The sequence below is a fragment of the Geospiza fortis genome, unplaced genomic scaffold (assembly GCF_000277835.1).
Source record: "Geospiza fortis unplaced genomic scaffold, GeoFor_1.0 scaffold608, whole genome shotgun sequence".
Taxonomy (NCBI): domain Eukaryota; kingdom Metazoa; phylum Chordata; class Aves; order Passeriformes; family Thraupidae; genus Geospiza; species Geospiza fortis.
The window spans coordinates 299,445-316,133 of record NW_005054494.1 but is presented as its reverse complement, the minus strand read 5'-3'; the positions used below and the strand labels follow the sequence as shown (position 1 = coordinate 316,133).

The 16,689-nt window shown below is 46.3% G+C and overlaps 1 protein-coding gene and 1 long non-coding RNA gene across 3 annotated transcripts; one reads left to right on the top strand and one right to left on the bottom strand.

Moving 5' to 3' along the window:
• Nucleotides 1-26: 26 nt before the first annotated feature.
• GABRP (gamma-aminobutyric acid type A receptor pi subunit) lies at nucleotides 27-12,602 on the bottom strand. Of its 2 annotated transcripts, XM_014310187.2 has the most exons (9): nucleotides 12,535-12,602; nucleotides 11,089-11,198; nucleotides 8,510-8,577; nucleotides 6,694-6,911; nucleotides 5,787-5,869; nucleotides 3,337-3,474; nucleotides 1,956-2,108; nucleotides 1,234-1,427; nucleotides 27-341 (listed from the first exon to the last, which is right to left on the bottom strand). In XM_014310187.2, exons 1-9 carry the CDS (start codon nucleotides 12,588-12,590, stop codon nucleotides 27-29), a joined length of 1,335 nt encoding a protein of 444 aa, XP_014165662.1. In that variant the 5' UTR covers nucleotides 12,591-12,602. The 2 variants fall into 2 exon arrangements, with proteins under 2 accessions (XP_014165662.1, XP_014165663.1); XM_014310188.1 differs by lacking the exon at nucleotides 12,535-12,602 and having other exon boundaries at nucleotides 1,246-1,427; nucleotides 11,089-11,146.
• Nucleotides 9,808-12,182, top strand: LOC115948731. Its single transcript, XR_004082517.1, has 3 exons — nucleotides 9,808-9,931; nucleotides 10,492-10,589; nucleotides 12,130-12,182. It is a non-coding gene; the product is annotated as an uncharacterized LOC115948731 (long non-coding RNA).
• Nucleotides 12,603-16,689: the final 4,087 nt, after the last annotated feature.

Sequence of the window (16,689 nt, the reverse complement as noted above, 5' to 3'; positions counted from 1 at the left end):
TAGGGGAATGAAGCAACTAATTTCTACTAAAAATATAGATAATAAGCCCAGTAAAACACATTGACCACCATGAAAAACAAAGGGAAAAGCAATTTGGAGTAGTGGTCCACATTGCCAGGGTTCTGAATTGTGAAATAACCAATGATCCTGTGCATTTTGTTCCTCAAGGCACATTTGATTTTCTCATGGTTTTTCATGGTCAAGTCACTGCAGTTAACATTATCGCTGGAAATCTCAATGCTTGTGAAGCTGATTTTTTGTTTATAGCTGGTGATGGAATTTTTGAGGATGTTGGTGATGTTAACTTCTTCCATTTCTTCAGTCAGTTCATTTGCAGGCCCCTAGGAAACAAGAGTGGACAGTTTTAAGGTCTGTCTTCTCCTGCAGAGGAGGAAGACCATAAGGATAAAGACATAAGAGTACAGCTTCATATGTGGTCATCCCAATACTCAAACACACCTTTCAGCTGCTGCCTAACCCTAGGAGGGCCTGAGGTCCAAAATAGAGATATTTTCAGATCCTTGACCAAGTTTTACTCTGGGTATGCCAACATCCATCTCCTACAGGATATCCATCTCTTCCTGTCTACACAGTGACTTAATGGCTGGGAACTCAGTATTGCAGTGGGAAACCTCCTTTTTCCCAACAGGATTTGGGCCCTTGATGACAACTGGACTACAGTCATACCTGATTATTTAATTTCTCACACTAAAGCTGAGCCCTTGAACAACTCACTCTCACAATCCCCACAGAAGGCTGTGGGACAGATGTTTGGAAACGTCTTCTGGGAAAGGAGGAAGAAGGGTTCAGTTTTCCTGTGGCAGAGGGAAGTACCTCCTTCCTTGGAGTTATTTGATAGAAGAGTGAAGAGTTGTGTTATACTGGCTCTTCTCTGAGTGCATTTGAAAGGAGCAGTGGTGCTTCCTGCTCACAGGAGCTCAACTCGGGGCTGTGGACTCAATCCAGTGCCTGGCCCAAGTGCCTTTCTGGATGTGGTCCTGTGAACCCAACAGGACTGCCAGCTAAGGCTGTTGCTCACAAGTCTGCCAGAAACACAGCATTCCTGTGCTACTCATGTATTTGTTACACACAAAAGTTTAGATTTAGTGCCAGTTAGGAGAAGCATTGTTGATGTATCCATAGCAAGAAGACCATTTGTCTTGTTCAGTTAATGGAGAACTAATTGTTGCCAGTCCAAGACCACTGGCCTTATTAAGGTACGTCGGGCCTTACCTCTTCTGGTACTTTAGCTGCACATTTCTGTGAGGAGCTGTAGTGAGCCACTGCATATTCCACAAGGGCACCAAAGATGAAGCTGAAGCAGATGCCAAGATAAACATCAATGGCCTTAATGAAACAGTTGGTTTTTGAAAGTGAACTTCGTGAGCCGATCATCAGAGTTGTCATAGAAAGCACTGTTGTAACTCCTTGGAAACAGAGAGACACTTTTTTTGTGGACACTTTGGAGAAGTCTTGGCCTACCCTTCTGTTCATGTCATTGCTCTCCATTGCTGGCTGGTTAAAGCACATCACTTCTTACCAAATCCAAATCATCCATCACAGCAACTGAAATACTTTTGTAGCATTCACTAGCTTCACACAGGCTCTCCCTGCCTTTGGGAGCTTGGCTCCAACAGGCAGTTGGGTCTCTTGTTTTTCATGCTTTCAGTAAAGAAATCCCTCCGTCCTGCTTTCTCCAAAGCACACCACCTGTGCCCTGTCCTCTACTCTGCAATGGATCTCCTGAGAGCTTCAGCCACACACAGCCCTGCAGGTGGGCATGTGTCCCTGCCACAGCATCTCCTCCACACCAACCCAGCTCTGCCCCAAAGAACAGCAGAGACGAGTAGACCATTTATCCCTGAGCAGGTAGCTCAAGAAAAGTACCATCTACTCAGCCTTCAAAGGCTCCTCTGTCTGCTTAAATCTTCTCCATTCTTCAGGCAAGAACTCACCAATGCAGGTTCTTGCAGGCACTGAGTCCAGTGTGATCCAAAAAGAAACCCAGGACAACATGACAAGCAGAGTGGAGGGCACATAGGTCTCCAGTATGAAGTAAAGGACATTTCTTCTCAGTTCAAACTGTAATATCAGTCGTGGGTAACTGCCTGTTTATGAAAGGAAGAGACTTGGTGAATGTGAGGTTTCCAAGGAGCCCCGAAGTAAAACGAGAACAGCCCAGCACCAGTACCAGCTGATGGAGCTCAGCAGAGCCTATGCAGGTAACACACCTGACACAGGAGGACACACACAGCACTGAAAGACAAAGAGGCATCTGAACAACCCCATCTGAACAGCAGATGCCTTGCAAAGGGTTCCTGCCCCTGAGCATGACAGGAATGTTACAGCAGGGCCTCAGCGCCGAGCAGAGCAGGGCTGATAATCTCACCTGCTCTCTCACACTCAGCACAGCACCTTTCCCAACACCTGCTCTGAAGGGCACTGCCAGGTTCAGCCTTACCTGATGGCTGAAAAACAGACAAAACATTGTCTTTTGATGTCAGCAGGCTCTGGCTCACATCCCAAAGCACCCCTGTGCCTTACCATCACAGAGAATCAGACCCCCATTTTCATTAGTGATTTGTGATGTTTGATAATGGTATATTTTTGAGCTCTCCATCTTTTAAAAAACAATTTGTTGTAAATACTGACATAAGGGTTCTGAGGCTGGATCAGTTGTGTTTTCAGGATCTATTTCTGTTCTATAAACAACAATTCCCTTTGAAGTGTAGAAACAAAGTCCATGTTGTTCATGGCTGTGTATGCAACAAAACAACAAAACACTGTTATTTTTAAAACCTTGTCATTCTAAGGAAGTCTTGCCCCCTTTCATACTATCTGTAATTGGAGAAAAGAGTATTTTACACTGATAATGAAAAAGACATTGAATTCTGATCTACAAAAATATGTTATTCCATCGTGATAGAATTGTAATTTACAAACAAATGTATATTTTAAACATTAATTTTACTCCTAGTTACTGTAAACATTGCTTTTCACAGTACCTCTACACTGCACACCTGGATTGAAGGGATAGAGTTTCTTCAGGTATGTGTGGAGGAAAATAGGAAGAAGGAAAAAAAAATTAAAGTCCATCAAATGAATACAGTATGTTTTAAACTTCCATCTTTCTGTGGATTTCCATCTTACAGAATATCCTGACTGCAACTAATAGGATGACACCACCTTTCTGTTCATCTCTTTGTGTGAGATTAAGATCTCCTAAAGGCTTTACTGGTTCAGGACTGAGTCAAACGATCTTGGCCCACAGAAGGAGAGGAGATGGGATGGGGAACACCCAAGAGCTTTCTCTGCTTTTTGCTCTCCCAGATTTACCTGTCTCCTGCTGTGACTTGGAGACCAGGGTGTGGTAGCGCTCCACTGTGTACTGGGAGAGCCGCAGCTTCTCCATGCCGTGCACGGAGTTGTTTCCCCTCAGCCAGGTGAAGGTGACATCGTTCTCATCGTAGCCCCCTGAGGAGAACACAGACACTGTGTGACTGCTGTGGCCAGGAAGAGCCCAGTTGTGCCCTGCTCTGCCTCCTGCGGGGAGCAGAACCCCGATCCTGGCACTGCAGACTGGACAGAGGCCCCTGAGCTGTGTCTGACCACGCGGGGACATCGGCTGCACTTCCTTCACTGCCCTTGGTCTGCTGCTCCAGATGTGGACAGGAACACACACCTTTGGGAATGACACACAACGTGCAAGGCTGCTGAGCGCCTGCTGCAGTTGTTTACATGGGGTATTCATGTTTTCAAAGATAATCCATTGCTGTCATACACAGCTTGATTACATACAATGGGATATTAGTACTGCCATGGTTAACCCTCAAACACAGACTCTCTCTGGTGTCTGAGAGGAGAGCAGGAGAAACACAGTGGTAAAGAAAGAGAATTCGGATCTCACTGAGCCCCTTACCACAGAGCAGAAGCACATTTCACTGAGTCATCTATTCCAGTGCTTCAAAACATCAGAAAATGCATTTTCAGTTAGTCAGGAGCTTATGGCTGAGACTGCTATGTGGTTATGAACTAGGCTTCTCTGACTGGGTACACATTGTCCAGGAAACCTGGTCATAAAAACAACCTTTTCTACACATCATTCCTCATATCCTCAAAGGCATTAAGTTACTGAGGACAAATAAATGCACACAACATTTGGTAACACCAAATTCCTGCCTCAAAGCAGTGGGACTCCATATATGCCATCTGAGTGTGTACCTCCAGGGATGACATAAACTCATGTTAGACTGAGGGATACTTCAGTCTGAGGGGTAAAACTTGTACTGAGTTGCCAGCCTGCCATTCCCTTCAAAAATCTGACTTAATTTAGGAAACAAGTCCATCAGTTTCACTGATTTAATTCTTTTATTAAGAGCCCTTCTTTGAGACCATGAGTAGGGACGCTGTGATTCTGATAACAAACCATTTGTCCTGGTAGAAGGAATCAGATGAAGTTGCAGCTCTATTTACATCTAATTGTGTTTTCTTATTAGACACAAATTACCAGAGCTTGGGCGTGATGAACTCCTAAATTAGGTGTCCAGAGCATGAATCCCTGAGCAGAATCCTAAGGATGTGACTTTTCAAAGTTCCTAAGTGGTTTTATAAATCGTGGTTAATCAGGAAAATTTTATAAGTGATAGATTGTTGTTAATTCATCTGGCATATATTTAAATAGCATTATTTCTGGGCACTTATCCTAATGAAATCTCCAGTGGGCAATATGTATGTAATTTCATTGGAATTATACAGCAACTGAGCATGATGTAGGACCCAATCAGTTTTAAGCCAGGCCTAAACATGCTCTACTTTAGCAGAAGAGGCCAATCATTATTATTTCAGGAGCTATTCTTTGTAATAACATTAACCATGGTGAACTAATATGATTTTAATGTGAAAATAATATGTTCTTCCCTAGGTGCTTCATGCTGCAACCCCAGAAGTTAAAAATCTGGTCTTTTCCATGCTGAGATGGTGGAAGTTTGGTTTTGTGTCATGCAGCAGGAGCTGCATACCCATCACAGGTCTGGAGCAGCAGCACTGCACCGGCTGAGCTTTGGGACAGCAACCCTGCAGTGCCCCACATTGCCTTGGAGTCTTTCTCAGCCAGCACTGCCTTAGGTGAGTTTTTAATCTAACTGAGAGCAGAACTCACTGATAATTCCTCTTCTTGAGACTTCTCAGTCTGACACTCTTCCTATTGATAAGGGTCCCATTCTCTGTATCCCCTCCCCAATGGGAGGGCAGGTATCACAAACCTGGGTTTGGCCCTGATTTCAGCTCATGAGTTTGAGAGCCACATTCAACTCTAATTCTAGTGAGAACCACCCTTCCCCATGTCCTTTTGGCAGTGGGGATTTGGGGGCTGCAACAGGTATTAGCTACTTAAAGATGTGAGAGTTGTTCCTTCTTGCACTCTATCACAGGCACTTACCTCACAAGTTAGTTTTGAAGAAGCTGTGTGTTCAAAAGAATCTGAATTTTGAAAACCACCCAACATTACTTCATCCTTTCTGTACGAGATTTAATTATCTACACTTTAATAAATACTCTTTATTACCACTTTTTTTGCATAAATTGCACAGTGACGGGAATTTTCTGGGCTGTGGATTGCAACAAAAACGCTTGAAGAATGATGACACAGAAGTTGTTTTCTTTTGGACATTATAATTTGCAGGAATAAAAATCTACTCCAGAAAGCCACGGTGCTTAATCCAAATATTCAAGATGTGTAGTTACTTATGAATAAAAAAATTTAGAGTTTTCTAGAACATAATACTTACAGCTTTCTAGCTGCAGTCGGCATGTTTGGGTGTCCATAGGGTATTTTGACAGGTCCATGTTACAGGCAACAGTAGTAGTGATTCTGTCGGGAGAGAAAGAACTCTGAAAATTGCAATAAAAGCATGTTTTACACAGCAAATGGGATGACAAAGCTCTGCTCTGTCAGTTAGATTATTTGGACCTATGATAAGAATTAACTGCGAACCCTCAAGAACAATCGCTCTCTGCAGCCACCTCAATGAAAATGCAGCCCAAGGAGGAATTTTGCTTTGATCTGGTGGGATACAGAGTGCAGAGTCACATTTTTTTCCCCATTGCTACAATTTGCTCATCTTAAGGAGTCAGCACTTGCGACTTGAGGTGCAGTGACTAACTGCACACGTACTCTGGCTTTCTCTGATGTGGAGGTAGGTGAGTTTTGCTCTGCAGCTGAGGTAACTGGGACTCACTTAATGCAAGCTAAGGAGAGCACTGTAGGAATTGCTAACTCAAGTGCTGGGCGCCTTCCTGCAGTTCATGGAAAAATACACTTCTTGGTAAAAAAACAGAAGTCATCACTGGATAAGCAAATGGTTTCCCACTATCAGTTGAACTTTTACTTTGTGATGTCCTCCTTCCATTCCTCCCATGCCCCCATCTGGCTGGATTTTTCCTCGGTGACACCTAAACTCATGAGCTTTCTGAGCAGGCCTCAGGATACAGCATATACCGTGATGGGAGATCCTAATCCTTGACTGGCATTCCTGGAAGCAAGAGCAGGGCTTCAGCAGACATCAGCAGAGAATGCTCACAGCTGACTCGTTGACCCCAAACTCATGACCTGTGACAGCTGGTACCTGCTCCTGTCCAGGGTAGTTCTGGAAATCTATTCTGAGCCAGCAGCAGCAAAGCTGGAGGTCTCTGTACCTTAAGGCATACAAGACAGTGCCATTAGAGAACAGCCTGACGAGGCGGTTGCCCACAGTGACGTCGTGCAGGAAAGACCTTTTTGACTCCACAATGTAGGTGTCTGGCACCCAGAGCAACTCCACCAGGCGAGCATCCAGCGTGAAGCTCTTGTTGCCATGGAAGACCAGCCGAGGGTCTGTCCAGCGCTGCCGCAGGGAGATGGTGGCTGTGTAATCCTGCAGAACAGAGCAGAGCCTGGGGACGTGTGTCCAGGCAGCTGCACGGCACAGCTGGGGCACACCACGTGTGTGACAAGGGACAGAACACATCCTTATTCAACCTATCACAGCCAGGCTTCAAGCTTAAAGCTTCACTTTTGTCACAGTTTTCAGTTTTGTTCACTCTGTAATATTTCTAATACATTTCCACTCTAATGGAGTTTGAGGACTAAAGATTATAATTACAGCACTTTATGTTTTTAATGGGCAGTTTTTATACCTGATGCTTTTGTGCCCATTTTGCAGAGAACAGATAGGAAGCATACACTTGAGGCCACCCCACAAGCCATTGACATTATAGACCACATGTACTATAAATCTGGTCATCAAGGAGGCATTGGCACTTTGGGGAAAAAAGGTAAGTGAATCCAACCTGTTATGTCAGGGACATCTTAAAAAAAACCCCAAACAAGTCAAAAAAGAAAAGTTGTGCCTTCTATTTTAATAGGAATTTTGAATCTAAGAACACTGGGATTAACTTGAGTTTGGCCTGCCCCCAAGCAGCACCACTTGGCTCTGAAGCTGATCCTTTGCTGAGCCTTCTGGACACCACAGGCACTGCTGGACTATTCAACTTCCTTCTCACAAGGGATGCCACACAGGACTGATATTTTCTATTTCCATGGGGTCTGATTTCCAGAAGGTGGTGAGTTTTTGACCAGTAGGACTTTTGGAACCACTTCTTTTTTCTTGTAAGCCCACATTACTATGGCATCTACACAGTTGTCTTAGGGTGACGTTATGATGCTTGTATTCCTAATCGTCTGCTCTGTTTATGCTGGATATTAAGTTCTGCACATTTAAGACTGCTTCTGAAAGTGAAGCGGGGGAAAAGAAGTGTGCAGTTTGTTTTCAGAAACTGCACTTGCTCCCCCACACTCCTTCTCACAGACTGTGTTGTCTGCAGCACAGACAGACAGTGGGACAGAGCTCTCCTTTGCTTTTAGTTAGTTTTTAGCTAGCAGAGGCAGAGAAGTTCCCCAAACTGTGGGGTTTTTTTCTTTTTCTCGGAACTGTTTGAACCTGCTCTAGACTGAAAACCCAGAAAAACACCAGGAGCTCATGCCTGTGGCCCACCGGGTCCGGGACATGGCATTCCAGCATGGGAGGGACAGATAACAGACTGAGTGAGCCAAGCCACAGCCCATGAAAAGGACTTTCTGAATTCACCATCTCTTCAGAACAGCAAGAGGTTTTATTGTTTAATATTATTTATTTTTTATGCTTGTGTATACTTTGCTTGTTAAATAACCAGGTTTTTACACTTATCTCCAAGGGAATATTTTCATGAACCAGTTGGGGGAGGGGCCACTTGAATCTGCTTTCTAGAGGAACCCCTTTGGGAGTTTCCTCCCAAATTTGCCCTAAACCAGGACAATAGTCTGCAGTCATAAATGAGCTCTGTTTTCATCCCACTGCTGAAAGTGGTCAACAGCCCCCAACAGCAAAGCAGTTTCAAAATGACCATTTCTGTGCTGGACACACAGGAATACATGTGAAGTCTCTCAGGCATATCTCAATCTTATCTTGTAAAATAAAAGTTTTTTTTCACTTACCATGTCACTCTCAGATATACTAGAAATACTTGCAATGTCCAGACTCATTGCAATTTGTACAGGTTCTCCTGCAGAGGGAATGAAATGCTTCAGCAGAGAGAAGGGAAGTAAAGCCACTCAGGATGCTGTGCAGGGTGGGCACTGTCCTCAGCCTCACTCACTGTCACTAAAACTGCAGAGGCCTAGAGGGTCAGACACAGTTTCAGACCATTAGGCTCACAAATTCTATGATCTGAAATGCAGTTGTCACTGTTAGGGAGGTGGAGTTCTGTGTTTGGTGGTGGTAGCAGAGGGCAAATACCCATTAACACTGGCTGCAGAGCTCAGCAGTTTAGATCAGCAGCATTTCAGTGGCATTTGCCATTGGACAGGCAGCCAGGGCCACTTTGTCCCTTGATCCCAGCCCACACCGGGCACGGAGCGGCCAGGCCAGGAACCTCTGCACAGAGCACTTCCCACAGCTCAGGGAGTGCTGGGCAGCCCCGGCTCCTGGCGAGGAGCCACCGAGAGGAGAGAAGGTCCCTGGTTCCCGAGAACAGGCGTTCCTGAAATGCGGAGGAGCAGCGGCCTCGGCCCGGCTCAGCTCCCGCCCGAGAGAGCCGCGAACCGAGAACCGCGAGCGCCGGGAGCCACCGCGAGAGGGCAGCACCGCCCGGGACACGGGGACGGGGGACATGGGGACAGGGGGACGGGGGGACGGGGGGACACAGGGACAGGGGGACATGGGGGCACGGGGACAAAGGGGGAAGGGGAACATGGGGATACGGGGACAGGGGGACACGGGGACACGGGGACGGGGGACATGGGGACAGGGGGACGGGGGGACGGGGGGACACAGGGACAGGGGGACATGGGGGCACGGGGACAAAGGGGGAAGGGGAACATGGGGATACGGGGACAGGGGGACACGGGGACACGGGGACGGGGGACATGGGGACAGGGGGACGGGGGGACGGGGGGACACAGGGACAGGGGGACATGGGGGCACGGGGACAAAGGGGGAAGGGGAACATGGGGATACGGGGACAGGAGGACACAGAGACAAAGGGACAAAGGGACAAAGGGACACTGGGACACAGAGTCACGGGCACAAAAGGACACAGGGACACCGGGCACATGGGGACATGGGCACAAAGGGACACTGGTACTGGGACACAGGGACACAGAGACACGGGGACAAAGGGAGACACGAGGACAAGGGGACACAGGGACACAGAGACACGGGGACCCCACGGGCCGGGCTCCGCCGATGCCGGGGGAGCGCCGAGCTCCGAGCGCAGCTCGACCCTTTCCAGCACAGCCCTCTGTGCCTGCGTGACAACAGAGCGGGGCCTTTCCTGCTGCAGCTGCTGGAATTGCTGCTCGTCACATGAATCACAGTGAGGAACGACCAAAGCACACGATTTCTGAAACTCTTTCCAGGTGGTTTTGGCTTTGATTGTTTGTTTTAACGGGTTCATAAATTTATTTCATTTGCAGAAGATGTGTATTTTTGAAAGCAGCTGTTGTTCACGTCTCTGTCTATCGAGACTCAAACCCACTGCATTTACTGACCACAGGACACAACTGTGAGGACTCGGCCTCCAGGGGAGGTCACACGAGAGTCCTGGCTGGTTTTGTTTAACATTTGCTGCAGATGCAGTGGATCTCTGTTCTGTTATAGAGAAGCATCTGCTCACTGGTGTCACAGGATTTAGAGGAGCTTTTCTAATCCTGCATCAGGTCAGCCATTCTAGGCAGAGCAAGATGGTAAATTCTGTATTGTCTCAGACATTTATTAACATGGCCAGAAAAAGGAAGCAGCTCAGAGCTGCCAGTAGCAGCAGGTCAGTCTACAATGGGAAATATCCATGGCCTTGTGAAAGCTGATAGGAAATTTTTCTGTCAAGCGGGGTTTCATTAATAGTTCAGGCACAAAATCAAAATTAATAGAAATAAAAATGGTCATTGCTGTTTCTAAAACTTTCAATGATACTTTTTAGGTTCTGAATGTCATTCTGAGAAACCTGTTCCTCTGTGTGATGACAGCACTAACCTGGAAGGTGGGAGACCTGACACCCAAATTGCTCAATAGCCTCAGGTAACTTCCTAAATTCCTGCCTGCTCCCAACTCCCCAGAGTCTCACTAGGGTTTGAAACAGATTTGTGTCGCAGTGTGAGGTGAAAGCATGTGTCAAAAGTCAATAATCAAGGCAAGAAGAATGGCTTTGTTCCTCTAGAGCTGCATAAATAGCTATAATAGCTGTACGTGACCAAAAGTAAAGCAGAAAATCACAAGGGTCAGGCTCTAAACAAAACCTTGTACAGTTAGAGCAGAATTTAGTTATATAGTCAAGTCTTCCATAGAGATGTTAAAGTTTATAAATTCCCTGTTCTTCACCTCACAGCTGGACCTGATCCCAAGCCCCATACATATGTGCACCAAGACAGTAGTGGTTGCAGAGAAAGGAGGGCAGCCTGGGACACCAATTTAAAAGAAACACAACCTTTGAAACTGCAGCAAGGTTAAAGCCTGCTCTCCCCTCCACATGAGCATTACAGACCGATTTTAAATGCTCTCTTGTGAGGAGCCAACATACCACCAAAGTAGGGCCGGAGGTATTTGTTGTACCCCATGGTGAGGTTCTCAAATCCAGGGAGGGACGCTGTGCCCCTGCCATGCAAGCTGGATCCATGACCCAGAGAGCTCCTGGGGACACAAACACCAACTGTTACATGCTGGGCTGGGCACATCTGGTGTGCAGCTGCAGCTGCTTCCAGCTTGTGCTCAAACAAACAAACAGTATAAAATAGTTATTAAAACCAAGTAGGCAATTGAAATCACAAGCATTTGCTCACATTGCTGTCCTGGCTGAATAATTAGCACCTTCAAGAGGTGGGAAAATGGCAAATTGCCTCAGCTGATAGCTACAGGTTGCACACACAGTATCTTAAGAATGTTCTGTTCAAACAGAAAAATCAAGCAAGATCTGTAGATCACAAGCCTGAGAAATACATCCCAATCTCCCCTTCCCACTCCTTCTTGTAGAGTCTACTTAAGGAATATTATTTTCTTTTTTCCTCCCATTTATGACAACCTGAGACAAATCTTACAGCCCAACAGCTCCTCCTCTCTAATCTCTAGTCCCCTAAATAAGCTTCATCCTCATAACATGTGAGTGTCAGCTTCTACAGCTGCTGTCAGGAATAATACTGGAGGGGAAAGGTGGAGGACTGTACACTTCACAGACACCCCCTCAGCTCTGTGGGCAGTGCTGCTCCAGCTGCTGGGTATACTGAGGGTCCAACTCTAGATTACAATGTCAACATTTACATGTTGTGGCTGGTCATTGAAGGCAGAAGCTGTGTTATGAGGCTGACAGATCTGTACCCTCACACAGACAGAGGGAGGGAGAGGGTTTGGAATGTAAAAAGTGAGTGTTAAGGTGCAGGGTGGCACTGCCTCACCTGAGAAAAGTGTAACCGAGTGAAAGGTTAGGAGTTTGTTCTTGCTTTGGGCAGGAGGAGGTGGGAGGCAGAGCCTTTGCTGCTCCCAGTGCCAGGACCCTGTTCTGGGCAGGAAGCAGCCATGGAGTTACTCACAGCTCTCACCAAGGGTTTTTCTTCTGTTTCCTTCACAGCTGTGTTAATAGGGCCTTGGAGCTGCAGGATTTAGACTAAGCAGGACCTTACAGCAGAATAAGGTTTTACACAGTATGTATGTAAATACTTCAACCAGTTTGGGACTTGTACTACCAAGGATGGTAATAACAGAGCTGGGAACCTTGTGGGAGGCATTTCTGGTAAAAACCTACAACCTGTGCTGGTTCTGAACAGGAAATCAGGGGTTGCACTGTTAATGGACATCATGTGGTTTAGGGACCTATGAAGATTTCTCTCTCCTATACCACATCCCTGACTGCACCCTGCCACCTTTGGGTGGGCTGGATAACTAGAAGCATAGTTTCCTTTTGACCCACATTATTTATGTGAAACATCATTCAAATGTTCCCTTTAAAACAAAACAAAACAAACTCTACACTTACCTTTGGGTTGGAAGAAAAAGACACAGACCAAAGAAGGAAAAATATCTGCAGAACATGTCTGGAGATTGTTTCTGTATTTGCACTGCTTGTCTGTAAAGAAGAAAAGAAAGACAAAGTCTTGTGGTTTAAGAAAAATTATTTTAATTTTTTTAAGGGAAGGAGACAGGGAGAAGAAATGCTGCACAGTCAGAACCATGACAGATTGATGTTTAACATACCTGATACGCAGGGGCTCCTGCCCTTTTCCCTGACTAGTATCATTTTTCAGCATGTTCTATCACTTACCACATAAAAAGCCCTGGTGACAACTCAGGTCTTGAAGTTCTCGACAAATTCTAGCTCCTCTCCTCTCAGTATGGGATGGCAATAGCTGCTATTGAGAATGGCACCACAGGAACGGATTGACTAAATAGGAAAATGTGTGGGTAGCTCCCAGAGCAGTCAGACTCTGAAGCCAAGAGAGATCCTGCCCACAGATGGCAGTTTCAGCCTCTTTTAGTCGCAGGCTCCCCTGCCCAGCCTCACAGAAGTGCTGTAACTCTGTGCTCCATTGATTGTATGTGGGATAAACCCCTGCTATTAACAGCAAAGCTGGCAAGCCACTCAGCATGCAGCAGAGCATGAGGTCATTGCACTTCAAAGGGGTTTCGTTGGCTTTTCTGGGAGTGGAACCAAGTTTGGCTGCTGGCCCAAGACTCCTCGGGCTTGTGCTGGCCTTGGAGCAGGTGCCACAGCGGCAGCTCTGAGCTGTGCTCTGCTCTACTCTGGTCTCCAGCTTCCTGCTGGAAGTGCTGCTCCAGTCACACACCTTCTTTTCAGACCTAGCACCTCTCTCATCACACATGGCATTTAGAGCCTCAGCTTCCAATGTGGCTGCACCATAATAACCTGAACATCATGAGTTTTCTGCTTGGGTTAGATCCTTCCTGTAGAGCCCAGAGGACACTCTGCCTCCTCAGCCAGATGCACAGCTCTGGTGCTGTGCCATGGGACAAGCAGAGCACCAGGAAATAACAACTTTGCCCACACTGAGCCAGTAAAATACCTGAACATTCAAGTACTGTGAATGCAAGGCATCCCACTGGAGAAAGGATGGAGTTTTTTCAAAACACAATATGCTCTAATACCAGTCCCACATCTGAATTTCCAACAAGGCTTTGCTCTTCTAGCCCATTCTCTGAAATTGTACTCAGATGTTTCTAGATGCTTTCAAGGGCTCCTCAGTATAATATGAGGATGCAGGACCAGAGACAGAATCATTTACCCACTCACAGCAATATTAGACCACAATTTTTATTGAAAAGAAGGAAGACTGATCCAGGTTGTTGAAAAAACTTGTAGAAATAAGTTAATTTTACAAATCAGATTTCAGTTAAAGTATGAGACTTCATGAACTTCAGCTGAGGAACCTCTCATGAGCATCACCAATGAATATCCCATGTTTTGCACAGGATGACCGTAAAGACAGTAAATATAGAAGATTGGGAGGCAGTGAAATGGAAATCTATAAGTACTCCTGGGCAGGAGAAAGATGACACCAGTGCCCAGAGCTGAATATAACCGCAGTATTTCTTCACTGCTCAGTGTGTCAGTTAATACAACAGCAATTCTGCTGTCATAGGGCAGGAGCTTTCATCAGAGATTACCAGTAGTGGGAAGAAATTGTAATAAGGTTGTGTATTTCTGTTTGTCTGTCCAGCAAAGGGTTTAATCTTCACAGAAAAATGTAGCCTTAAACACTGTTTGGTTACCAAGGGCATAGTCAATACACCAAGAGGCTACAGCAAACACATGGCCACAAAATCCTCAGTGAACACGTGGGAATTCTTCTTCCAAGCTTCCAGGTAACAGGTAAATGTCAAATAAACGGTGCAGTTCCCCTGGTAATTCAGGATTACTCTCCTTGGTCCTCTGTGATGTCCATGGCAAAGGGAACTGGTTTCCCCTGCAGCCCGTGCTGGCAGGCACAGCCGGGGGAGCTCAGCGCTCCATCCCTGCCCCGGGCCGCCCCTGCCGGGGAGCAGCAGCAGGGACGCAAGGAGTGATGGACAGGATCACTTTATTGTGTCTGTGCTCTGGCTGAGCACCTGCCTCGGCAGCACCTGCCCAGGACAGGAGCCAGCAGGGCTGAAGGGAGCGAGGTGTAAGGAGCTGCAAGTGACGCATTAATTGAAGGCTTGACAATCCACTGACAGAAGCATGCAAAGAAAATATAGGAGATGGGGCCTCGAGGAGCACAGTTCAGACACAATCATTCATCTTACACATCTGTTAGTCTGCGTTTCTGCAGGGCAGTGAAACATTCCTCACTGCAGGAAGTTTTGGGGGAAAACCAGCCACATACCCTCCTGAGCACCTCCACAGCCCACATTTACCCAACACATTTATTTTGCTCTTGCAGGCAGCACAGTAAAAGCTGCACTGCAGCTGCACGTTCTTCTATGCCAACATTCAGTTTTCCTCAATAAATACTCAGTATCTACAATAGGCACAAAGGTATTTCATCTGGATTAGTTTCCACATTACCTTGTTTTTAAAGGCCGTTCAGCACCATATTTCTTAGTGCAATATGGAATTTAATACAGTAGTAAAACAACCAAGAATTTTTAAAAATTCAGAACAGTTCTCATTTTAAATCACTCAAGAAATAGCATAAATGTTCCCCACTTCTGAGACCAGATAAATTAAGGTACACAGAGGTCAAGTTATTTCTCGTGAGTGTCATCAGTAAGACTATCTGACAAGATGAACGAGCCTCCTGCAGAACGCGTACCAGCAGCTCCTCGCTCAGATCGCACGGGGCTCACTCACAGCTCTCAGAAACGCTGACAGCAGCAGCACTGGCAGCCACACGAAGGCACTGCAGCGTTCCCCCTGCTGCTGTCTGAGCTCGGCACTGCAGAGCAGCCGCAGCAGCACCCTCCAGATGTGCACTGCCTTATTTCCCTCCGCATTCTCCACATTCCATTCGGACCCACTGCCCCAGACACTGGGCCCTCCCTGCCGGGGCGTGGGGTTTGACCGGGGGGCAGGCATTGGTCTGCCAAGTACCAGCTTTTTTTTAGCTAATCCTTCACACATTGACCATCAATAACTGCTAACCTACTTCCTAAAAGACACAGATCAATTGACATAATATTATAACTCCTTTAAATATTAATGCCCTAACAGGGAGACAATTGCACTGGGCCTAGGGACTCCTCCACTATTAGAAATTATGCCCCAGCATTAAATAAATTAACTCAATAAGTGTCTTACCATGAATACAAATTCCTGCTTAGGGCTTGCAGATAAAATTATTTAGGGCTGTTCTTTGAGGAAAGATGAGGTGTTTAAACTTGCAAAAGAGCAAGAGCGGCTATATTCATTAGTCTTTTGTTTCAAATGAACTGCTTTGTTTTAAACTCAAGGCATCCCTTTTAGAAGGGAGGAGGAAGAATCTGGAAAATTGTTACATTTCTTCCTCTGGGCTGCACAGTTTCAGTCCTGCAAAGATGCAGATGTCTGCTCCAAACTCCAAAGGCAGCTTAGGGCCAGGCCAGCTCTGCCCCAGTGGTGCCCAGTGCCATCAGCATCGCACCCCTGCAGCACAGAGCACCTGCAGGACACAAGGAGGGGTCCTGGCTGCTGGCACTGGCCAGCAATCTGTGCTGCTGCCTTGCTCCCGTGGGTTCTGGCAGGAGGTGGGCAAGGCCATCAGCTCTGAGAAACTTCGTCTGGATCCCCGAGGCTGGAGGGAGCTATTCGCCTTGCCCCGAGGGAGGTTGACTTTTATCTCAAAAGTGGATGCAATGTTTCTGGTTTTACTTTTCAGTTTGTACATACAAACAGTTCAGAACTGCAAGGTACACATGAAGGACACAATTCAGGATTAAAAAAAGAGCTACACTGATTCCACTTGACTGAAACAGAAAGGTTTGTTGAAGAGACCATAGATTCAACTTATTTCTTTTGCTATAGATAGAGGAAAATTCGAATGAAAGCAGCACACAGAGACCCTTAAACACAGAGAATTTTATAAATGGCTTAAGGAGCTTTCCTTGGCAGCAGCCTCCTCCTTCTCCATGCCTTCTCTTTGCTGCACTGGCTTTGCATAGGTACTTGTTGCATGCCCAAGAGATGTATCAGTGAGCCGCTGAGCTGTTGTGACACAAA